This window comes from Manacus vitellinus, unplaced genomic scaffold (genome assembly GCF_001715985.3).
Source record: "Manacus vitellinus isolate BGI_N305 unplaced genomic scaffold, ASM171598v3 scaffold_3_pilon, whole genome shotgun sequence".
Classification (NCBI taxonomy): domain Eukaryota; kingdom Metazoa; phylum Chordata; class Aves; order Passeriformes; family Pipridae; genus Manacus; species Manacus vitellinus.
In genome coordinates this window covers 30762324-30788881 of record NW_021940535.1, presented here as the reverse complement: position 1 = coordinate 30788881, position 26558 = coordinate 30762324, and the positions used below count along the sequence as shown (strand labels likewise).

General features: G+C 37.6%; 1 protein-coding gene across 3 annotated transcripts in view; it reads right to left on the bottom strand.

Annotated features, from left to right (window-relative positions):
* SLC25A13 (solute carrier family 25 member 13) overlaps positions 1-26558 on the bottom strand; it is a 101713-nt gene that overhangs the window by 57061 nt on the left and 18094 nt on the right. For all 3 annotated transcript variants that reach the window (XM_018075499.2, XM_018075498.2, XM_018075497.2), the window contains 3 exons: positions 21033-21086; positions 16300-16442; positions 9608-9723 (listed from right to left, as the gene is read on the bottom strand). In XM_018075499.2, the coding sequence (XP_017930988.1) occupies positions 9608-9723; positions 16300-16442; positions 21033-21086 (313 nt within the window). The remainder of the gene's footprint in view (positions 1-9607; positions 9724-16299; positions 16443-21032; positions 21087-26558) is intronic.

Here is a 26558-nt window from a genome sequence, read left to right as displayed (position 1 = left end):
TTGCCAATGTCCCTGTTTGTAAGGTGACCATCCTCGTCATGTAACGAGCCAACTACCTTTTGCAATTAGAGTATTTAAAAAAACTTTCTATTTTTCTCCACAATACTGGCCATCTTCAACTCCAATTGAGCTTGGGCCACATGAATTTTCTCTCTGTAGTGGTGAGTAGACTGTCTATATTCCTCCCATATCACCTGACCTTGCCTTGACTGGGCATACACCTTCTTTTTTTGCCTTAGCTCCAAACAAGATCCCTGCTCAGCCAAACTGGCATTCTACCACACTTGTTTGACTACAACATTTTGGAAGTACAATAAACTTGTGCAAAAACATATGTGTACAGAGATACGTGTGTATATGGACATCAGAAATACTCCAGTGACAATACTTTGTATTATCTTGTTTTACTGAAAGTGTTGAGGTTTATCCAAGGTTTGGGTTGGCTTTTGTTTGGGCTTTTTGTTTTGTTGTGTTTTTATTTAGTGTTAAGAACTTCAAAACACAGCTAGTTAGAGTTTATTTCCATCCTCTAGAATGATAACTTTTATTTTGGAAAACATATGTTGACATCACATCTGCTCAGCTAAGATGTGGAACAATGGGTAGCCCAAGTACTGTGCTGGGTTTTCCATTTATCCATATTCATCCAGAACAGGTACACTGTGAATGTACAACCACTACAATCACCTTCTTCACCGCTGCACTGCTTTATTGAGGAAATAGTTTTATAGTGGCCATGCTGTAAACTAAATAACATATTGAAATAGTTTGATTACTAAGGACAGCAAAGGAAAGGTACTCACCCTTCCAACTTCCCTCAACAAAGCAGTAAGAGCAGGAAGGGCTGTCATAGTCACCTTTTTCCACAGGTTAGAAGCCCTGAAATAATAAACTAATGCTGTACTTCTGTACTTTAACTTCCTCTTAATTCCTCACAGAACATGGACCACAGCCTATTTTGCAATTCTGAATTTAAAAAAAAAATTAAATTAGGTTATTTCCTTCTTAAAATATGACAAGGAAAGTATTTGGTAGAACACTCAAAGTGAAGCTGGTAGGGTAGAAATGGAGCACATAATTCAAAGATAATGGGAGTATATTACACAACTCAAGAAGGGTGGAGGGGTTGCTTTGAAAAAAGATAGCAGCTCAGGTCAATGCAATTTATTTGTGCTCTATCATGTAGTATCACCACCATTTTAAAAAAAAGATGCATTCAAAAGAGCCCAAAACCCTCCATTAGTCCACCTGGTCTATTTAGACCAAGATCAGTTTCACCTGCATCTGAAAAATGTGGCTGCACATATATACTTGCATATAAACACCTGAATCCTCCAGAATTTACTTCTTTTGATAATTTTCTGTGTATGTGCAGGCCTGTGTAAGTGGTAGCTTATTTTTTCATAGAACTAGTTACTCCAAATTCAGAGAAAATTCCCAAAGACAACATTTAACTCAAATAATAAAAACTATAATTTTAACCAATTCAACTACGTTGAGCTAGTCCAACTGTGGACTAGTGCTGAATTGTAATGGATAAGCAGGGGTTTTTGCAGCTTAACATAAGCCAGTGTTGCTTGTGTGTAACCAAAGCTGTCATATCAAAGTCAGTGGGCAAGTGAAATCATCATCTGGACTCGTTTCTGTCTTCCCTATCATGGAGATGTTAAAAACACAGGACTTAAAATCCAGACTGAGTGAACACTCTTTTTTTTTTTTTTTTTTTTTTATTTTTAACACTGGCAGGGGCTGATTTCACTTCAGTTGTCCAGGAATAAAAATTTACCTCAGAATTCACATGATCGTTTCCTACAGCAATTTAATATACCAACTAAAGTGACAAAAGCAAACTCCCACCTTGAAGAAATTATCCTAAACTTTACACTTTACTCTCCAGCATAGACTTGAGAGCTCTATGTCTTTAACAGCTATTTTGCTGAGATAGGTGATATAAAAAAAAAAATCAATTTCTCGTAAAGCATTTACATACATTTTCCCTCACTTAAATACTTCAATTTCAAATACACCACAAAATGTACTCCCACAACAGTACTGTATTAGTATAAAACTATTTTAGTTCAATTAAAATGTCTAACTATCTACCCCCAAATCTATCTAAACTGTAATTTTCACTTTGAGCACTTCCAACACGTTCTCAGTTTTGTTTTCTTTTATCAGCTTATCAAATCAGGTCCTGCATTCCAAATGTTAGGAAAAAATAGTCATTAACTGCTAGGTAACAGCAGATTTTCCAATTTAGAAAACTAAATTACACACACCACAAAAATATGTGTATTTTGCTATCTAAAATTTCATATTAAAATCTGTAATTACAAAAAATCTTCCTAACTACTAAAACCTGCTGAAGTTTTTACCTTCTAATCTGCAATTCCAGGACAATTTGAAAAGAGGATGGGAAAAAAAAATCTTGATAAAAAACAAGTTTAAAGTGATATACTGCTCCTGACACGTTAAATACATTCTGTTGTGGAAGCTTCTGGTTCCTCCCTAAATGCTGCCTAGTAATCATGATGGGCTTTTTCTTTTTCCAACAGGATATACAGATGGCTAACCCTCAGCTTACTGTTAACCAAAGAGTGACCTCATATAGTTGAAACTTACTGTCAAATTGGCATGTTCCCACCTTTTCCACACCTATTTTTTTTCTTTTTTAAGTAGCATGAAGTAGCAGCAGAAAGCACAATATTTTAGCCATCTGAGCATGTGGTATTCTTGAATTATCCCTCCAACTGGAAGTGCTCTCTGTTACCTCTATCTTTTAAAATTGGAGCCATTATAGTCAATTGTGCAAATCTACAGTTGGCCTTTCATAAAAAGTGGATTTTTGACCCACTGAACTGGAATAGCTTCTGAGCAGTTCTTCAGATCTCTGACAAGATACCATACAATACCTGCATGCCAATCTGATACTCGTATGTATCTACATTCAGTTGTTCAGAAAACACTGCTCATAAGTCATTCTAAAAGTTCCAAAAATCAAAGTGGTTCTTTTTGTAGTAAAAGCTGATCATTTAAACAAGTGCAATAAAGCTCCACATATATAAAAAAATGGATGCCTTCACAATGGTTTTTCACCTCCAGATAACATATTAACACCTGGAGTCCATCAATGGAAAGAAAAAACTTATGGTATTTGTTGGGCTGCCCTTAGAAAATGTATTGGTTGACTTGGCACATCTCCAGGTAGAAAATAGACTGTACTGTGACAGCCCCAATGGAGGCAGTCACAGCAGGGCAGTGAAGTAGGAGACTGGAGCCTCCCACTAAAAGTGGTCACTTCTGTTCAGATGTGAACCACATCCATTTTGTGGTTGGAAGAAGCAACAAAGGCTGTACAACACCTGTTATACACAGATATGAGATTAAGACCAGTATTGGTAAACAAATGCCTTTCAGATGTTGTAAGCAAACTTTAAAGAAGACAACAACATAAATTCCCCAAATGCCCCCAGTAAACCATAAAGTCCAGTACAAATCCTAACAAAAAGTTCAGCATGCATTCCTTCTCAGGAGAGAGGCACTAGCTACCAAACTCAATCAATTTGGTTATAACCTCATTGCCCTATCCAAACTTTTCAACAAGGACAGCAAAGTCATACAGGTTAATTTTACATTAATGAAAACACTAGAACATGCTTGTGCCTTCATGATTTTTCCCAACCCAAATATCCATAATAAGCTTCAACTTCCACCTCTTTGCTGAAATTGTTCTCACTTTTTTTATCCTTTTACCTTTCCCGTGCTCTGGTTATTCGTGCTCTTGTCATATCTAAAACCTACTAATTCACTTCCTCATGACACATCCATACAGCATCCAAATTTCTCTTGGCCCTGATTTTTGACTGAGATATGTGTGCACTTCTGTTACCTGTGCTAAACACTGCAAATACCACAAAAAAACTCACAAAAAAACCCAAAAAAGCAAAACCAAAAACAACAACAACAACAAAAAACCCCCAAAACAAAACAACAACAACAACAAAAGTAGGCTCTTTCTAAAAGTACCATCATCCTCATCATCCTTTTAAGTAAGCCATCCATTACTGGCTTACTTAAAGGGTTTTCAAATTTTTTCCATTTCCCTTAAAAATATTTCTACTTGAGCTGTGAAGATCCATAATATCAGTTCACTGGCAACAGCTTTACATTTCTTTATTAGCTTTCCTGGCCTCCTTAGAAGTGAGCAACAAACTGCCAGCACCCAAAGACCTCAAGTTTGAAAAGCACTAGTCTCCACGTGGGCATAAAAATTAAATTTACCCCTTTTGCTCTGAATAATAATAATTAAAAAAATCAGACCACTTTCATCAAGGTAAACAGCACAACCTGGCTAACTAAAATAAAGGATCACTTCTATTTTCTCCATTTAAGGTAGTTGGTGGATAATGCATGTGACTCACATGGAACAGCTGATGGAATGGGGTTTTCTTAATCCGGAAAAGAGTGGGCTAAAGGAGGCCCTCATTGTTGTCTAAGTTACCCAACGGGAGAGCGAAGGGAAGACAGAGACACACAGTGGAAGGACGAGAGGTAATGGATGCAGGCTGGAACATGGGCAATCCCAGACAGGCCTCAGGAAATTATTTCCCACTATAACAGTGGTCAAACACTGGAAGATGCTTGCTCATGGTGGCTGCAATCTCCATCCCCAAAGATATGTAAAACCTTGATTAGATGTTGCCCCCAGAGCAACCTGGTCTTGATGATGCTGCAAGGCTTTGAACCAGACGGCTGCCACAGTCCCTTCCATCAAACAGAATTGTTTGATGATTCTATGATCATTCCCAACAAAACAACAGAACGTAACCAATAACAAAGAACAAACTGAAACACCAAATTTCAGTTATGGATGATTCAGAAAACTAAATTGCATTTTCTTGACCAAATGAAATCCAGCAGTGTAAAAGGACAAAGCTTCTCATAATATTTAGAATGACAGATTCATTTTGTATCTAAACAGGCTCTATTTTACTGAAGATGCCTGCGTCAAAGTCTGTCTGGTTATGTAACATTAGTTAAAAGTAAAAAAACAAAAAGTTGACATATGTCTAGAAATGAAATTCTCCAAAAATAGTCAGAGAAGATTTCAAAAATCATTTTGAAGAAAACAAATATACTAACAAGTCTACTTTACATCCTCTTGTAATTAAAACTGGCAATTATTTGTGCAAAATCCAGTACAAATAACAAAAAATATCCGAGACTAAACAGGTTTTGCATTTGTAGTGTTGCCAGTGGAATCATCCTATCTAGGCAGCTGTCATTTATAAACCAACACGTTTCACTGTATAGGTGAAACTGTGATGTGTAAGCTAACACATCACTAGCTACAAATGGTTTCTAAGCAATTTGAACCAGCAAGGGAAATGTCACTAATAAATACTGAATATTGCAGTTTATCAAGTGATCAAAGCTTACAGTTCCAGCAATTTATTTTGTTGGTTCAGATTTCATTTTTCCTTGCTTTACATGGTATTGACTGTACCACGCTGGGCATCACTAAGCTAGGTGTTGTGCAAGAAATAAAAAAAATTATAGATTCTATGAGAAGAACCAAGTCATATCAGCAATTACAGTGCAAAGCACAAAATAAATAACCCTCTGTAACAAAAGCAAGAGCTGCCTCACACAATCTGAACCTAATTCTTTGGTCATGAAAGCAATTGTGAAACTCCTGTAATAATTCTTTGCATATTGAAAAAGTATCACAGCATTATCATAGAAAAAACTCTGAAGCTCATCACAATAGCTGTATAGCTATTTAAACCTCTGTTAAGAGCTAGTCCTTTTAGAAAGTTTACAAACAAGTATTCAGGCAATTTAAGTATCAGATAAGCAAACAAGAATGCTTAGTAAGATGCATAATGTGTTTATCTAAGAACTGTACTGAAATAATTAATAACAGAAGCAGCGACCCACAATAGCTGCTGCCTGCATGTCAATAAAGTCTTGTTTAGAGACAAAAGCAGAATACATTACTCAATTCTGCAGTTGTTATGCTTAGCAAACAAAAACTTGGGCTTTGCGTTCCCCATTTCCTTTGTGTTTTTGGTGGGTTTGGGGGGGGGGGTGTTATACTTTTTTTTTTTAAATTAAAGAACTGACATTCTACATCATACTCATATTTCTCAAAGCAGTGCAGCACAGCATCCATTTTGAAACAGCTTCAGATTGAATTAGAAGACCTTTAAAAAAGAAAACCAAAACCATAAAATCACATAGTATACCACAGCTACATTTCACTAAGAACAAGAGCAAGAATGTCTGGTGGAAAATTCTACTTTAAAACAAATCAGAATTAAAATGTCCAAAGCCAGATTCATGATGGTTAGCAGCACAGACTCAGGTAACCTCATCTCTTTTTATTTCCTTTCTCTGTGAGCAAAACCAACATGGACAATACTCATTTTGCCCTTCACTGAGGCTGGGAGAATTGATATCAGACAAGGAAGGTTCCAGTTTGTGGATATCACTGCTATGGTATTCACTGCTCAGAACTGCTAGGTCCCATCTTTTCATTTACCCATTCAAAATTAAAGATGAAGGTTACGATGAGTTAGTTTTTAAACACTGACATTTTTATCCAACCATCTTGCCTTTTTTTAAATGCCATCTAGTAAAGAATTTCAAAGGGCTCAGCTTCTTTAATGAGGCATTAAAATACAGTCATACGACAAAAAAGCAACTCTACTAAGTCTCTTAAACCCCTGGACTTACATTATCAGCTTTTATGTGCCTGTCAACACTCAACAGCAAGAAGCAATGGTTTGCTCTTTGCCTCGAATTTAAAAGCCAGCTAAACTTCCTCTCACTTTCCTGCTGAGAGCTTTAACTCCTTGCAAACTGTCAAAGCTTTGACACTTCAGCAGCAGGTAAATCTAAGACATGATGCAACAGCCAGGTGTACTCTCAATCAAGCACCGGCCACTAATTTACTAGTGGCTATTTAATTCACCTCAAAAAGCAATAAACTATATATACTTCCCCCCCCTCCACATACCCACACTGCTTGCAGATCAGCCCTTTAAACAGATATTAGCCCTGTCAAAGAACCAGGCACAGTTAACTTTCAACTTGAAAGAAGTGAAACATTTAAAATTGTAGAGATGTCAACATATGGCTAAAATGCAAATGCATTTCCAATCCAGAAGCTAATGTAATAGTGCAGTATTTTTCAAGAAAAGTACATGCAAAGCGTTAAATACTAGAACTTCTTTAACCAGAACATTTCTCTGAATATCCACAGCCTGGATGTGGCATTCAGTGTAAAAGCTAATTGACATAAAGCCCATTATTAATTCATTTTACAAAGGTGCCAAGCTAAGTGCAGCTGTGGAAGAATAAGATTTGGACAATTTGCTTAGTAGAAAATGTGAAGTTCACAGCTGAGAAGCCCTATATTCTGTTTGGTATAAGCTAAAATATTTACACCATTATTTTACTGTACAGAAAAACAGTGACTGCACAGATAAGCCATGCTGTTTCTTTACCAAAAAAAATGAGATACAGACTTAAAATGAGATCCTTGATATACTACACTTAACAGCAGTATACTGAAAAACGATCCCTTCCCTTTTCTTCTGCTCTTTTCACACCATAATTCCACAGTATACAAACCCCCTATTTAAGTCTCCTAACCTTGATAAGGACTTGATCCCACTCTCATTCAGGTGAATGGAAAAAGACCTCATAATTAACTTCAAAGATGCATGACTAAGGCACCGAGTGCCAAAGCTACAGGACAGTATTTTAGTAATTTATTTATGAAAATATTAGGTGGTTTTTTCACAATGCTATTTTTTTTAATTTTCAAAAAACTTTTTTTTTTTCCTTGTGACAGGAAAAAAGATAGCTTTATCTAAAGATCAACCATTTCTGCTGAGAATGCACAACACTGAGACAGCTCTCCCACTCTCCTCACTCCAGGCATTTGCTGGGGTAGTAGCCACAAGGCACTATACAGAAGTTACAAATACATTTATGGTTTCAAAGGGGGAGACGAATGAATTAAAAAAAAGTTATCTGAGGTTCTGCCAATGTTGGCTTGTCTCTTTTTTTCAAATATCTTAAATACAGCCTGGCATGGGATTTTGTCTCATCACTAGAAGGACTTCGATGGACTTCAAATGTCAAACAAATCCTTTGACTCACTGTGTCAAACCCCAAGGGAAACACTTGACAGCAAGAAATATATGAACAAGAATGCCAAGAGTTAAAAAGTTAAGTTGGACTGATTCAGCATTCAGATCAAACGACTACAGTTATTCCAAGATTATTAATGAGTACTCCAAGCAACCGGAGGCTCTGACGCAGACAAGAACCTGCACATCACAGGCATTCCAGGAACCCTGGCTTGTCTTCTCTGGAACAAAACCTTAGCAAAATGCACACTCCCTCCTGCTTTAAAAGCATGGCACCTCTCATTGCCTCTCTGTCCACAAACACAAGATTGAAAGCCACAAAATATTTCCTTTATCAAGGTTATGATCTGCAGAAATTTTTCCTGAAATTCTTGCAAATCTCTTAGCATCTGTAGTAACTTTTAAAACATTGCACACAAAAAGTCTTTCACAATCTCAACAGACAACCAAAGTAATGAAAAAACAAAACAGACACAAGAAGAGACAGCAAGTCTTCTCACCTGCTGCAACTTCAAATACAGATTTTTGGAGATGGTAGAATGAATACAATGATGCTTCAAGCAACGATAACAGAACCTTGTTAGTTCAAATGGAAAGGGAAGGGCTTTTTTAACTGAGTCAACACCATCCAATTTTCGTCTTACTTAAAACTATTTAACAACCAATTAATAAAACTTGATACACAGGGATAACCATGCCCAAATGTAGATTAAAAGTAGCAATTTTATACAGTTTAGGTACTTAGCAAAATAACCCCCAATACTTTTTGAAGAGCAAACTCAGTAGCAGAAGTTATTAAAACTGCTAATTTCTGAATCCTTTTTCCAGATAGAATGGCAGGTGGTAGATATTCCTACAGATATCAAAAGCCGTCTCTAGGGGATCTAGAAATAAACAGTCTTCCTAATAAAGTTTTTAGCTGGCCTGAGTATTTTTCATGTTATCAGTGCAAACACCACACTTCCAACGCAACCTGAATTTGGTGGGGTGGGGCAGCAAGGGGACATGTAATAAATAATTTATTACTGTAAAACCTCATTGAATAAATGTTTAAGCTTTAAAATTCAGCCATCTTGAAATATAGCCAATTTAAACAAAAAATAATTCAGGATAATTTTAGACCCAACATTCACCCAAGTCTTCTGGAAACTTTCCTGTGGTTTTACAATCATTTCCTCACCTTTCACTGCTCGTCTGAAGACCTGCACAAGCATGTTGGGGAAGAGAAAAAGAGAAGTGACCAGTTCTCCAGAGAAAACCATGATAATTACCATGACCTTGGCTTTATACTGTGCATAACTAAATGATTAAAAGAATTCAGACATAAAACTGCTTGGCACTAGTGTAGTCCCACTGCCAATCACTGCATCTCCTACAGTAAATAGAAGGTGAAATAGTTTGGCATAGGTAGAGATTTTTACATTAGGAATGTAAAACAATCTTACCAAAAGTAACTTCTCCTTTGCCAGTCTTGTCAAACAGCTGAAAGGCTACTATGAACAATGCATCTGGAGCACACAGGACTGATTCAAATGCCACAAACTCTTGAAAGGATATCAACCTAAGGGATGAAGTAAAAAGCAAGAGCTATGAAACCACTTGTTTGCAGAATACTGAAATACAATACATATATTATACAAAAGAAATAAGATCACAACCAAAATGTGTACAAACTGTTATCAACAGGGATTAAAATGGAACCTAAAATGCCCTATCCTCAATGCTTTCAGGAGGCCTTTATATCACTAGACGGAAATGTCTGTTAGACAAGGAATTATTACTCTTAGCAAGTCACAACAGAACATAAGCAAAACACTCAGTGTGGCTACTCACCTCAGCTTTAATGTCTAACTGAACTGCCCTCTGGGGGAGCATGCCTCTCTCCACTGGCAAGACAGAGGTAATAAAGACATGAGTAACTTCCCTCAAGACTCAGTACTTAGGGCTTTTGGAAAGCAAATCCATTCAAGACCTACATGCTGCCACTCACTCTAGAAGGAACCGATCAGAATGTGTTATCCGTTTGCTAGCAACTTATTAGTCACCCATCACAGCCCTCCAGTCCTGCGTGTTGAATCATTAATTTCAAGTAGTAGTCTGCATATTCTTCCTTAGCCCAAGAGCAGCTTATTCAAATTCATCATTACAGCCAGGTTCCCCATATGCAAGCACAGTAGCAGAGCACAGATAAAAGCAGAGATGCCCTTCCTTAAGTTAGTTCATAAGCAGAAATATTTAATTAGACAACCTGGCATTGTTTCTAGCAGTAGATTTGATACAGCAAAGACCTTGAGCTGTTCTAATTTCCCTGGGTCACACCCAAGAGTTCAAATGGAGATCAGACTCCTACTCTTAAAGAGGCAAAGGCCAACCATTCTTCTGTTTTGCTACTTCTTTAATGTCTAGGTTGTACAGCTTAAAATCATCTTCAAATGTGTGGCTGCAGGGCCTGCTGGCAGTCTGGGAGACTTAAGATTGCCCTCTCTCAGGCTGCTGTATGTCAGTGTAGCCAGTGTGTAGCTTTAATGGGTTCACATGGCAGCACCTGGAGAACAAAGATTTATTTCTGAGAAGCACAAAATTTAATGTACCAAATGTCAAGAAACACACAAAACCCCTTGGGACTTTGACTCAAAACAATACTGCAGCCAGTTCAATGAAAACTTATACTCAGCATGCAGTAACAGTGAAGAACCGAGGGCTTCAACAGGTTGGAAAAGACATTCATTCCATCAAGTTATGATGACCCATGACTATACAGCAATTTCCAGTCACCCTGTCTTAAAGGAATTAATTTCAAGTCACACAGAAGTGTGCTTGCTGCATGTCAGCAGCCAAACATCCACTGGGTAAGAAAAGCTGACTTCCATGAGGAACATAAAAACACGAGACGATGAACAAAAGAGGACATTTTTTTAAAAGCACAGCACAGAGAGGGCCTAAAAGCTGTTCTACGTTACCTCCCTCAATATATATGCATAAATAAAAGTAAAAGATATGTAGAATTTAACAATTAACTCTGAGAACTTGCCACCATAGGTTATTACATAGTGAGAGAAGTAAATAAAAAGAAACCTCCTCAGGTATTCTTAAGATTAAACTCACAACTGACGATGCCAGCAAACATATAAGCAGGCCTTAGGCTTTACTGGCAAAGAAGCCAGTGACTTATTACATATGCGCATTTTAGCACACAGGAAGCCATCAAATGGTTTACTTTAAACTCCTTGGGAACTCTCAGTACTCCTCACTGTTAGACACAGAATACACAGATACTCAGCCTTTAAAAGGAAGAAAACTTCCATCTCTTCTAAACTAATTTTTTTCAAAAGTAACATTTCCTTCAATTTTAAACCAATATATCACAACCTATTTACACATATTTACTGTTACAATGTGACTTACAGTCTATAAAAGGTCATTATTAGTCATTATTATTGGTTACATACCTGACAGAACAGTAAAAAGATGCAAAGCACTGAGTTCTGTCCCAAAGATTATAATGCACACACAGAGAAAGAACAGAACAGAACAAACAGCAGGTGACAAGACTCTAGAACAGGACTGTTTAGAATTATAAATGTACAATCTTTGTCAACACCATTATGGTAAAGCCGTTTTCTGTGTGAAACAACTAGTGCATGTCCTTACCAATGGATCCCAATACAGTGATGAGAATACAGAAAACAAATACAGCACCTATACCAGCAGAATCCCACCACCATGCTAAAAACACATTCTATGCTACTAGGCCTGGATTTGATTAAAACTCCATGTATTAACACTGCTACAAGATTTTATACTGGTAGAAGCACTCTTTTTCTGTACTTGGAAGCAATAATCCCCATATTAAGTCACAGATAGATGCTTAAAATAACCCTTTATCCATTTTTTAAAACAGTTATTCACAGTACTAGGAATATTAAAAGTATACAAATTGTGTGGCTGTAGCCAGACTGTTAAAGAAGAGACATTAATATCTGCTGTGCCAGCTGAATTCAAATTAACCCAATTTTTACATGTTAATTAAACCAGCTATTTTCTTCTTATTGTATTTTTGCTCCCTAAGTAGACTAGCCTGCTAGTGATTCCCAACAGATCTATTCTAACAACGACGTATTCATTTACTTCTATTATGACCATACAATACAGTAACTGAGCAGTAATTTTTCACAGTCAATTACACGTGTGATTCTTAATGCTTAAAGATGCTGAAATAATGTGTACTACATAGCCATATGCTCACTTCTCTATACTGCACAAGGGTAGTTGCCTGGGTAACACATTTTCTCTCCAGTTTAGCATCACCCTTTTGGGTTTACCATAGCCCTTCACTGAATAACATTAGGTGTCATTAAACAGCACATATTAACACGGACTTCAATATACTACTTAAGTAGTATATTTTATCTACCTAAACAAGTACTCATTTATGTTACAAAAGCAGAGAAAAACCCAGTGATTTTAACAGCACAAAGAGAGGAAGCTGAAATGTTTACGAAATTTTATTTCAGTTTTGAAGATATTCTACCCAAATGGTCAAAGTCTTCCTTCACCTTCGCATCCTCATTATCAGTGTCAATACTGCATGACTTATTCAGGAAGAGTCAGATCTTGATATTTTAAAAGCATCCACACACAAGAGCTTCAGTCCAAACACAACAACTGGGTATGGTGCAGCAAACCCACTATTTTACTGCTCTCTCCTTTCTTCCATGCTGCTTCTTTTGCTGCTCACACCCGTGGTATCTGGACATCACATAGACATGATGCATTCCCACCCGAGAAAGTCCACATATAGCCATGCAAAGAAAAAAAAGCCACTACCCACTGTAATAATACATACAAATGCAATGATGAAGAGTTTTCTTCAGAAATCAATGCATATGTTTTTACTGTATCAGCAATTTAAACACGGTAACATAATGGGACACAAATTGAAGCGACATCTATTATTTTACACTGCAAGCTAGGTAAACTAAGTATAGTGCAAATTGGTCCATTAGTGGATAAATTTATACCCAAAAATAATGAAAAATGCTGGCATTTCCAAGTGTTATTTTTGAATACTTTGTCCTTTCTAAAAATAAAGCAATGGTATTTCTCAGTAAAGAGTTAGTTACTACAGTCCAAACAGAGACATGCAGTAAATACTTATTTTGTTAGAGACATGTTTAAAAGTAAAACAAAAAATTGAAAAACAATGTTACAGTAGGCAGGACGGAAAATGCTTGGCCTGTTGCTGGCGGGCCTTGAGAAAGCCACTGTATTCTGGGGGAATTTCTGATCCAGCTGAAGCCAAATAAAGCATATTTTTAAACTAAGATTAGCTATGAGAGGTTTAAGGCCAGGAACTAGTCAAGGTTCTTCAATCTGTTTTATACAAACAACAACCATGCAATATAACACTTTAAAAACCCTGTGTTATTACCAATCAACTACTTTGAAAGGTTCATCTGGCCATCAGCAAGGTAACTATTTCCTTTTCTTAGGGGAAACCTTAAAATCATGCCTTCAGAAGAGAACAGCAGGAAAGCCTACCTCCAAATAAACCTCTGCCCTGACTTAAGATGGAGGCAAAACTTGCTCCCATGGTAACAGATATTCACTGAATGACAGAATATGCTTTAAGAGGTCTTGTACCTTTGTCACAACAACAGCAGCTCCTGTAGGTACGCTCAAATCCTTAATCTCTGGCAATACAGGAATTGTGCTAAAGCTACATGAGATTTTGTCTACAGTACACTGTGGGATTGTATGTAAGAGCTGCTGTTCTTTCCACTTTACACTCAGAACTTCTTCAGCTCTGGGGTAAGCAATTCTTTGCCCATTTATATCCTCTGCTCATGAGTCAGAAGCTGTTGAGCTGTCTGTCTTTCACCTGTGTGACTTACCAAGTTTAGTATTTCACACTGATTACATTTGGTACCCCTACCTACCTTCTCACCAAAATGAGAAGAAATTGAAAAGCATTCTAAAGAATGCAAGGAACAGCCCTTGTGATCCTGGCTCAGACCTTTTAGTGACAAGTGGTCATGCTCACCAGTCATGAACAACAGCTGCTTCTTCAGAGCAAACCAGGGACCCAAGACAGTGGATAAAATGCTTCTAGAAATATCCTAGCAGTATTCTCAGAACTAAACTACTTTTAGCCACTAACACTGTAACAAAATTAACTTGTCATTGCTCTTGCAAGATACTTTCTATTTTATACTAAAGCTAAATTATTGAACATACTCTCATGACCTTGAATATGTGTAAGTCTCTAAACACCGACAAGCCTACTAAAAATGAACACTAACAAAAGCCGTTTTGTGCTTCACTTTAAAAACTGGGAGCTCTGGCCTGCCAAGTTGGAAAGCATTCAAAAGAAGACCAATACATCCTCTAGGAGGACGTCCTCCTAGACGTTTTCACCTCTAGATTTCATGCCAGGAATCAAAAAGCAACTGGTCCTTGTCTCAGAGGATCACTCTGTCACTTACATTATACACCACAAGAACAAGATGCAAATGCAGACTAAACAGATGGATGCCAATCACTTTCCAAACTTTCTCCATTCTTTCATATATTAGTGTAGCAGCTAAATAAAAAGACAGCCTGAACATCAGAAGAGACTCTCCAAAGACACATTAGGAACATGCAGTCCCCTGTCACTGCACAGTGTGGATTACAGAAACAATCCTTGCCCATAGCAGAAAGCAGCAATTAGAAGCCTCAATACTCCACCACAAAACTCCCACAAGATCATGCCAAGTTATGAAATCCCAACTTGTCAACAAGTTCACATAGGCTACAGTATTACATTTTGTTCTTCCTGACACCAGCTTCTGTTTGTGAGGGAGATCCAAATCACAAGGTATGGATTATGCTCTCAATCTTCTTATTACAAAACGGATTTGAAGCCATGTAATTTGGAAAATGACATTTTTGCAGGCATCAAACCAAGGGAAGAAATCTGAGAAATGCTTAATGTTTTCAGTCAAACATTACCTGAAGCCACTGCTTTCTTGATGCCATCAATGTTATCAACATAACCTTTTACAGAATTCTTTTACTAGAGTAACAATCACCACATTAACTCATCTGCAAGGTTTAAGGTGCCCAGCTGTCAGATACATGGAACTGGCTGAGCAGAAAAGAGAGCACAGAAACTACTGCAGAAGTTCTCAGTTATCCCTAAGAAGCCTGCATTCTCTAGTCATACTTTATTTTCCTCACATTTTACTCTCTGCAACCACTGATATGAGTCATGCCTGAAGTTTTCTGGTTTCTAAAAATGCCACTACTATACACTTTAAGTCCACAGCTAATTATTCTAAAGTTTCTCTAAGGATACTTTAAAGGGAGGGTTCAAAAAATGCATTCATATGGGTGAAGAGACAGCTTGCCTGGGCAAGTACCAAAAGCAAAAGCTAAGATTTCATTTAAGTAGGGGGAGAAAGATGGAGGGGTAGCTGATCTTGCCCATTGGCAAAGTCAGCCTTTCAAATGCAAACCATGTGCAAACAACTTCACTGCTGTGACTCCCTAAATACCTTAGATGCTCCTCCTCCCTCTTGAAGGAAAAAAACAGCAGCAAAAAAACCTTTAACAGAGCCATGGCAAAATAAAGCAGGGTAACTTTTTCTAGGATCTCTTCCTACACCATCTAAACTTATTTTAGATTGCAATTTGGATGTGTTTGTGACAGATACATAAAGTAAACAGAGACAGAAAGACTCATGGAAGGAAAGAAAAGCAGGAGTTAGGGGAGCCAGCCAACAAACATGAAAGGTTCCGTGAATTAAAAATACATAGTAGACAGAAAATGGTTTGCGTCAAATGGTAGGTGCTGTTGAAAACATTGTTTCTACTCTTGATACTTAGAAGATACTGTATTCCTTTATGCATCCGCAAGGGGGGGGTGAAAAACAAAACACCACCCTTCAGGGATTAGACTTCTCAGAAGAATGGTTTTGAATTTTAAAAATGAACAAAGAAAAACAGAAAAAGAAACGTAAACCAAACAACTACCAAAAAAAGAAAAAAGAAGCAAAACCAAAAAATAAACCCAAAACCAAGCAAACAAAAAAGAACCCAAACAAAAAAACCCTCACCTAAACAAACAAAAACAAAATCACAAAAAAACACTTACCCATCTTTTGTCTGATCCACCACACCTGCAAGGAGCTGTACAGTGCTTGCATTAGGCAAACCATCTCCAATTATCTTCAGGTACCGGGTGACAAAGTCGTGAGGAGACATGAAGAATTCTCCATTCTTCTCCACACTTGCATACTGTTAAAAGAATACAATATTTAGTGCCTCAATACATCCTTCTCCAGGCATTTATTACCACCACCCATGGTTTCCAGTCAGGAGCAGGCCTATGTTACAGCAGATGACAGTTCTGCTCCAAAGAACCTACAACCTAGATGCAAACAAGGTCTAGAAAAAGGGGGAAACACTCAGGTAGCTGAAGACTTGGCTTCCTAGCCAAAGAATCACAAATATATGATTTTTTGGTTATCAGGTCAACAATTTCTCCATGGTAGACTAGAAATGCTCCAGTATCGAATACTTCTTTTGAAGTAGAACAAGAAGCACACACACATTTGCAAGCATTTCATGTGGAATCTCAGGCCCACTGAAACTCTGACATCAACAGGATACTCTGGCACAACTTATTTATCTGAAATTACTCCTGTGTGCAGTCACTGTACTCCAGGACAAGGCAGGGTTACAGCCGCGAAATGCCAGTGGAGCAAATGATCCCACAAGAGCGTCCACCTGGGGGTGCTGTTTTGAAGAACTCCACCTCACCACCTCCAGCCACAGCTGGTCCCTAAGGAAAGGAGAATCTACAGATACTCCTCCTCTTTGGTTGAAATGCTGAAAGGAAGCCAAAGAATAGAATTTACAGAAAAATGTAAAGAAAACAAGAACTTTGACAGTTCAGCACACTAAGAAAAAAGAAAAGAGGTCTAACATCTCACCAAACACCACTGGCATAAATTACTCCTGCTTTACACCACAGTTACTGGCATACTACTCCAGAAAACAGCTATTGACAGACCTAAGCATATTTACTCCAAAGGGAAGCCTCCAGTAACATGTTACAAACAAAAGTAATACTAACACTTTTGAAGATAATATCTAAATAAAAAAATACAATTCCCTTTGTTACCACCCCTACACTGATTCCTAGGTCATCCCTCAAATTTTAAAGTCCTCATTTTCTGCAGAAGGTTAAATTTGAAATCAACTCTAAAAACGTATTTCTAGTAAAGAAAAAGGATAAGGACAGCAATTAAGAGGAAGAACACATTTGCAGAACCATGTGTTAGCTTTAAAAGGAAACAGGTCTGTCTTGGGATAACAAATGTACACTGAGAACAGGAAAGAATCTGCTAATTTCTCTTTTCTTTCTATTTTTTTTTTAAGGCAAGGTAGGATGATAAACCATCGTTGCAGCTCCCCATAGAGCATTATCCACAGTAAAGTAATAAATAAATTAGATGCCTACTGCTATTTTGTAGTGTACTTCAAAGACGTGTTTTCTTTCACATTACTATGGCTCTGCTAAGGGACGAAAACTGCCAGTTTTCATTTCTTACCAGTGCCTGCAGCATACCGCTATACCTGCTGTAGGCATATAACTCTCAGAGGGATGCCAAAGTGTAACAGTAAGTAGATTATTTTCTTACAGTGCTATATAAATACCATTTTCAGGTACAACAATATCTTCAAGAAACAAGGCTTCAGAGAATCAAGCCCAAACAAAACATAACTTGCTTTGGCATCTATATATTGGTTAGTGCTTAAGGATTCCTTTTTCAATAGACACTGTAACGCAAACTTTCTAGTTTCTACACTGCAAGGAATTTTGAATTGTATACTTTTGAAAGAACTAAAAGATCAATTGATTTCAATGTAATCATTTGCAGAAAGACAGAATCCTTCAGAATCCCAGCCTTAGAAACTTTTAACACAGCTGCTATTGAGAAACAAATCAAATAAGTCAGACAGTCTATCCTTCTATATTTCATTTTTTTCATCCAGGCTAACCCCCTGCTAGGGCACTCAATAACAGAAAACAGCACAAGGTTTCAGGTCCCCCTGTTTCTTGCCATTGTGATTTACTCGAGTGTATTTGAAATCCAATCATGTACTCTCTACTACCTATAGAAAATGACCTTGAAAAATGTCAGCTTGATCACTTTGACTAAAATCTAATCTCTTAGGGGTTATGGTAGAAGACTTAGAAAAAGTAGAGGTACTCCTGGAAATTATCATAACAGAAAAAAACTCCGAACATCAATTCTATTGGGTTTGGACTAGAAACATTTAAAAATTGGTTCTTTACAATTTTATTTTTCCCCACTTTGGCAATTACACCCACAGAGAATTTGATATTATACAACAGTACGTAACAGCTTTTTGGTAACTTATTTACATATATTTTAGATAGTCAAGTAATAACAAGTTCAATCCCATTTAAAGTAAGATTTGCAAATATTTTATCGGGGGGTTGACATAATAAATATGCTAAAAGTTGACTGCAATCAACTGTATTTAAGCTGATTGTTTCATACTTATTTCCACACTGTGGGTATCACTCCTTCATGGTGATCATATTTTTTAATTCTTAATTGAAGTAGAAGTAATGGTTGTCAAGTTATTTTGTAAGTGAAGATCCCACTATCCGCAGAAGCAACTGTATTGGCCTCTCCACTTAAAATCATCTGAAGCAGCTTAATTAACACTGGCCATCATTTATCTGTAGAGCATGAAACAACATACCACATTCACTCATGCTTTTTCCTTCTCACTAGTAAGTGGCACGACAATTCTGTATTACACTGAACAAAATGTTTAGCTCATATTCCATTACTCCACGTTACTGAGACTCCTTTTTTTTAGTGAAAGGGGAAGCAGAAAAGGAAGAAAAAGAAGCCAGAGGTGGCATTTAGTGTGCTCAAGTAAGACCCATTCAATCCACCGAAACAGTAAGGGTGCTACAACCTTCAGAAACGCCCACAGGCAGGTAGGAAACAATTTTCACACTATTCTCAGCAAACCAACTAGCCAACCTCCCCCCCGCTCCAAATGAGCATCACCTCATATTGCAGAAGGGACCAGGCTTCTCTCTAGTGTGTTTATTTCTTCTCTCACTGCTACCATCTTCTCAGGTCAGTGGTCTACTGTGTGCCTTATCTGCTGCCCTGCTCCTGCTCTTTAAGCATACACCTCTGTAAATCACATAACCCATTCTTTTTCAAGAGTCTTTTTGCTCTCCTGACAGACAGAAGATTCCAGGACTTAATAAGTTAAATTGTAGCTTTCTCAACTAAAAATCTGATTTCAGAGCTATAAATACTGACAGTATATGATAAAACTATAAATACTGGCAATATACATTCTGACACCTACACATATTGTTAAGAATAGCTCATAAGGGACAATGGAAAACATACCAAGAAGTACATGGAGAGTGGGGCATGATACTGGAGAAAGCAAAGGTGGAGAGAAGAACTGGGAAATGTATGAGCTCTCTTAGGCACTCAACACCTTCATAAAAATAATTCAGATACAACAGCTCTCTACAGCACTGTGGCACCTACCTCGCATACATTATTCAGGACCACCAATTTCTGTACTCTTTTTATTCATACCAGAATACCAAGCTAATATAGATACTGTACTAATAAATCTTAGGAAGGTTAGGAATAATTATTTAAATTTAGGAAACAGGCCAAAGAAAGTCAGTTTCACAGAATCATACAATAATTTGGTTTGGGTTAGAAGGGACCTTAAAGATCATCTAGTTCCAACCTCCCTGCCAGGGGCACATACATCTTCCATTAGGCCAGGTTACTCAAAGCCCAATTCAACCTGGCCTTGAACACTTCCAGGGATGGGGCATCCACAACTTCTCTGGGCAACCTGTTCCAGGGTCTTACCACCCTCACAGTAAGAGTTTCTTCCTAATATCTAATCTAAACCTCCTCTCCTTCTGTTTAAAGTCATTCCCCCTTGTCCTCTCACTACATGTCCTTGTAAAGTGGCCCTCTCCACATTACTTGTAGGCCTCTCCAGGTACTGGAAGGCCGCAGTAAGATCTCCCTGGAGTCTCTTCTTCTCCAGGCTGAACGATCATAACTCTCAGTCTGTCTTCATAGGAGAGCTTCTTCAGCCCTCTGAGCATCTTTGTGACCCTTCTCTGGATTCACTCCAACAGGTTCATATCCTTCTTGTGCTGAAGGCCCCAGAGCTGGATGCAGTACTTCAAGTGGGGTCTCAGAGGAATGGAGTAGAGTTGGATAATCACATCCCAACTTCCAGCAAAATACTAAAGCACACTTCCCTCAAGTTCACAAGCAAGTAAATGAGTCATTTCTTTACTTGCACACTTCTACAGCAGGCCAGCACAGAAAGAATTTTAGTCATATAATAAATATGGCCAGCACTTCACAAGGTGATCTTCCCAATACTTCTAGAAATTAGAGAAGCAGAGATAACCGTAAAGGAAGAAAGGAAACAAGGACGGAATAAGAAAATTTACCAAAGGGTCTAACAGCAAGGTGTCTACACGAACATTTTACCATGTGTAGGAACAATACTGAAACTCCTACCACATTCTCTGAACAATAAGGTTTTTTTCTAAGATAGCAATACTTCTGAGTCAATACAATAATCACTCAGGAATGTATGTGGCTTCTTGGTGAGCATTGTTCAATTCTGATAATGGTATTTAAGTCTAACATGGTAATAATACAGAGAATGATTAATGGTTGGAAAAAATATCAAGAGTTGTACGCTGCAATAATGGAGCAAAAGATACAAAAAATTTAAGCAGAAAGAGTAAAATATTTACTTTACACATACCTTCAAAAATATTGTTTTCAACTCAGCTGGATCAGCTCTCTTGGTTAGAGCCACCTACAAGTAAATACAATTACATTAATATGCATAATTTATATAAAAGATGTCAAAGTGTCATTTAAAAAGAACTCAAACAACAGAATGAGTGAGGAAAATAAATGTTCACCTTACATAAATTAGGTACTGCTTTAGCTGGCCATGTTTATTTTACTCATTTCACACTTTACGTAAAGATATTCAAGATTTTTGTTCTAACTGCTTTCTTTATGCAATCCTGCAATTCTTAAACAAGCACACAGTAACAAGTCATAAAGACATTCAAGAATCAAATCTTTACAACATACCTCTCTGCTGGGATGCAGCATTACACCATCTTTACCATACAGATTTTTACGCTTCTAGCACCTTTCACCTAAGGATTTCAGAGTACCATACACAGCCCACAACTGATAAATGGCAAGAATAAAATACTCTTACAAACTTTTCCAAGAAAGCAGCTCCATAAAAGACTGAATTTCAATGTATTCATCTGGTTTATTACTTCCAACATTTTAAACTTACAGTGTAGATCTTTCTGATGAGGTGAATTCAGAACACAGAGTATCTGGATTTTCTGCAGATCAGACAACTAGCCGGTTCCAACTAAAATCTAAGTTACATTTACCACCACAAACCCAAAATAGTTACACTCTTTTGTCCCAAAACACTGAATCAAAAAACATTCAACTCACTCTGGAGTAAGTCCATCAGTATTATCATGGTTGACACACCATACAATCCATTTGCTGCTTTTGGCAGTAAGTGGATTCATCCCCTCAGTCTGTGCCTGCTATAGAGTTTCCCTTTCCTTCTTCAGGATACTTTGATAAAATCTTGCTTGCCAGCATAATAACCACCATCAGATAAGTCAAGTCAATACAGAACATCAACCTATTTCTAATAAAAAGTAAATTACTTTGTAAGCAGACCTGGATTTTAAAAAAAAATTGGGAAAACATCTCTGTAATGAGGAATAAACAGCCAAAGGGCAAGACATAAAATCTTACCCTCACCTAAGAATTAGACATCAGAAACGCTATCAATAAAACACTATCTCCCTTTCTGACTCTTAAGAGCAATGTAGACTGTAAAGGCAAATGTGACTGCAAATGCATTTCTAGTGTCAGTCTGTACAACAGCATTACATCCTCACATGTATATTTAATAAAGAATCTTTAGTAAGCTTTTCCTCACCCTAAATGCATCATTTAAAAACTAAACAAAAACAAAAGACAACAAAAAAGTCCCACCAAAAAACCAAAACCCAGAGTATTTTAGAAAAAGTGTATGATTAAAGTTTCTTATCAAATTTTAGAGGGCTTTTTAAAAGGGAAAACCCACGCCTGAAGTTATGCTAGGACTCAACTGACAAAGTCCACAGCTGGAATCCCAATTCTGTGCTTGCACAGAAATCCGCATGAAACCACTTGCAAAAAATCAAAGTGTAATTGTGACATTGGGAACGTAAAAATATGTATTTTCTAAAGTGCAAGTTGTCTTAAATATAATCACTGTAAGCAAAGACTTAATTAACCCCATTTGTAAAAATCCATTAGTCTAGAGCAATTGGGAATTTTGTGGAAATCAAAAAAAAACATGTCTATGCTGCTTCAGTTCAGAATCTTGTCATAGTATAGGCAAACAAATGACATTTCAAACACTTATAGCCATTAAATATAAATCAGTATCACACTTCATCTGCCTAAAGTTTAAATTTTATACTGCACAGAAATCTAAGCCTAAAGAAGCCAGGGGTGGAAAAAAAAAAAAAAAAAGGAAAAGGTACATGCTGATAGCTGAACTTACACTCACTTCCCTTTGGTTTCACTGAAATTAACAGTCTTGAGAAACCTGGGAGCTGTGCTCACAGTCCAGCTGCCATTTTTCAGCCCCCTTTTGATTATCAGGGAATTTAAGTGGTGTTTTTGAACAGTTAGTTTGTTCGAACCATAGGTTGAAGTTGGTCAGGTCAATGAATGCACAGAAGCACTGCAGACTGGCAGTCCAAGCAGTGGCTGCAGACCATGGCTTTCCTCCATTTCCCAGCAAACAGGAGAGGAAAGGCATGGTTAACACCGTGTTAATTGGTACATCAGTGTGTCATCCACCAATGTCCACTTTGAAAGGCGTATCTGACCCCAATTAAGGAAAAGAGCCTCTATTAAGTTACATTAGAAGCTTCAGGAGGACCGATGCTAATGCAGCCATACCAGTGCTAAGAGAAGTATTTAATTCAGCTTTTCATCCATACCCAGCTATGGGCAAGGCTGAAGCTGCACAGACTCAAAAACTGATCCTGATAACAGTTGTCACTAGCAGATTTCCACTTTGGAAAAGGTCAAAATATCACTTTCCATACCATTCTGTAAATTGTTCCCAGTTATGTCAGCAGTTGAAGGTGGGCTAAGTAATCTGATGCCAACAAGACTGCAAGTTGACAGGTAGCATGCCTGATGAAAAGTGACCCACAGACAAAAGCTGCTTCTCTTCCAGTCAACTCAGGTGATATTTACTGACTCTCACATAACTGGGCTTAGGTAATGTGTTTTGTTAGTGGAAAGACTTCTCCATTTTACTTAATCTTCTCTCCACAAAGATAAAACCAGCTATGAGGTGGCAGGCCTAACATCTCTAGTTGCTTGAGGAGGCATTTGATAAAGCAGATCTGAGGGAAATAATGTTTGTTACTGCTCTTTACAAGAAAATTCTGTGTAACAGACACTAACACTTAAAACAGTAACTTTATTAAGTAAGGTTCACTGAGGAAAGCTCTTCAACAAACAACATTTATCATTAAAAAAAACCCCCATGAGACAACAGGGCATACAGAAACTAAAGGGCAGGATTATAACCAAGTTAGAACATTCTACAGGAAAGGTTGGGATAATGTACAGAAAATGTCAGTGGGGATTTTTTTATTCCTAAGGTAGACATCTGAAAGTCTTTATCAACATACTATGTGTACATGTGTGGTATAATGTGTGCGAAGAACCAGACAGAACAGGTAATATAAGAATTGAACTTAAAAATGTTGAATCCCTCCCATTAGCAGTAACGTTCAGCAAAGGGGGACATAGGGTGCACAGAGAAAGGGAAAGCTCTGTAAGTGAGAGACAGTAACACACAGACTGATTTGCATGCTGGAGCTCTTCATATCCTTAGACTTCTTTGCACCTTGATCTTAATTTTCTCCAGCAGACCTCTTTTCTCCTCGTTGACTTATGCTCAATTTACACACACATGCATTTTCAGTCTCACTTCCATACTCAAACCAAATGCAAAAAGTCTTCCCAGAAAAATAAAACTGCACAACACAAGAAAACAGAATCCATTGAGAATCAAAGAAAATTATATTACATTTCCAATCAATTGTATTAATATATTTGTCATTCATAAGGTAGAAGAAATAGGTTGTCAAAGTGTATGATATCAAAAGACACAAAGGACTAATAATGTATCAAGTGTGTTCCACCCAGTAAAGAACAACAACATGGGTGGGCAAGAGAGAAAAAGGACAGTAGGAAAATCAGCATTTATGGCAAGACAGCATTAATCTGATGGCAAAAATATAATGTTCAACTTTCTCACCATTATGGCAAAGATGACTTTAGTAGTCACAATTTGGAGAGAGACAAAAGGTGACTGGAATACTTGGAATGGCTACAATATTACAGAAAGTTTATTGGGACAACAGCAAGTCCTAAACAAAGAAGAAGACATAAACATCTTTCATATTGTTCTTTTCTCTTGGTTTAATCTGAATAGAACTCAGCTGAAGGAGAAAGTTGATAGAGGTAAATATGTCCCCCCTGACACCAAGCAGGTAAGATGCTGGAGAGCAGTCCTTCTTCAAGTACAGAGCCGGAGCTGTGGCAGGGCTGCCTTGCTGGTGGACAGTGGTGAGCTCAGTCTGTTTAGTCCTAGAGAACATCATCCATAGGCATATACAGAGAGATGTTTGATGAAAAGCCCAACAAGTGATCACAAGCTCTAGTAGCCTGTGTTGAAATTAAGATTATTTTTCTGAAGTTCATCCATTCTTAAACACAACTAAAGAACACAATTTCACACCACTAAAAGACCACAAATCAAGATTGAGACCTCATGTCTTCTAGAGGTATTCTTTAGTTTCATCACAAGTTATTGAGTCCACCTGCACGACTCAAACACATGTGGCCCAGTTCATGTAAGAGGTCCCATTAGATCGTCATAATGTTTCCTTCTGGCTAAAAGTATACATATACACTTCATATGTGCGACTCTAAAGGAGATCAAACCAGGGTTTGACCTTACCTTCTTGTTTAAATGCATGACTGGAATACTGGAAACCAGTTAAAGTGCAGTTAGTTAAAGTTAGTTATAGTTCAGATCAGAAACCTACTACTACTGTTTAAGTATTATGCTAAAACAACACTCTATTTTTTATTTTAATACAACTAACTTGCTTACTTAGATGAAAATCACCTTTCTTCCATCCTTGCACTAATACTACCACAAATCTTTCTTCTAACCTAACAAGTCCCTTTGGTCACTTTCCATCATCACACCCACATCCCAGGTTACAAGTGTTCTGCATCAACATCTGTCTAGGGTACTGTCTCCTATTTCAGCTGCCTCAGTAAGCATTTTTTGTTAGTCCAACATGCACATTCTCCTCTCAGCAAAAGGACTGCCATTCCTTCTGCAGTAAAAGAACTTCACTGTGATCTGCAGTGGAAAGCAAACTATGCAGAACTCGGCATTACAGGGAAGATTTGAAGCAAGATGTGGACCAGCTCACCAAGCAGAGAAGTACAGAACCAGACAACTACAAGGAAAGCTGGCACTGAATGCAGATCAAAAACCTTCTTGCCAGAGCTCCCAAACAGTAAACCGAGTATTTCTCCCAAGTAAATGTAGTCAGATGGCATGTGGCACAACCACCCAAAGGCTTAGGGTAAGGACTGTAAGAGAAGCTGATAACTACCAAGCAGGTACATTCAGTCTGATCAGTCTGAGCACAATAAGCCTTTAGTCAAAAACATTTATTTTCTAAAAGCAGTTCTGATCCTCAAACATTACAACTACACTTTGCAAAAGTGTAACCTTACACTAAGCAGCAGTTACTGCATCTCTTTGTCTAATAACACCCAGCAAACCTAAGAAAAATGAATGCTATTAACAAGAACCAGTAGTTTTTTCAGATCCTACAGGCTGATTCAGTATGAAGAGATACAGAATAAACACTATTGAAACTAGACAGTTGTGCTGAGTCTACCTCACACATTGGTGAAGCAAAACAAAATTTGCTAGCTAACAGAAACAGCAAATCTCAAACAAAACTATTCACATCCATCCACACTCCATCACAATTATAAGTCTTTGGCAATTCCCAGTCCAGCTTCTCCACCACAATAAGTGGAACCTTCACTTCTCTCAAGTGCATCAAAGCTAACAAGTCTCCTTTACTGTGCAATTACCTTCTAGCTTTGATCCTACTGTCCAAGTCCC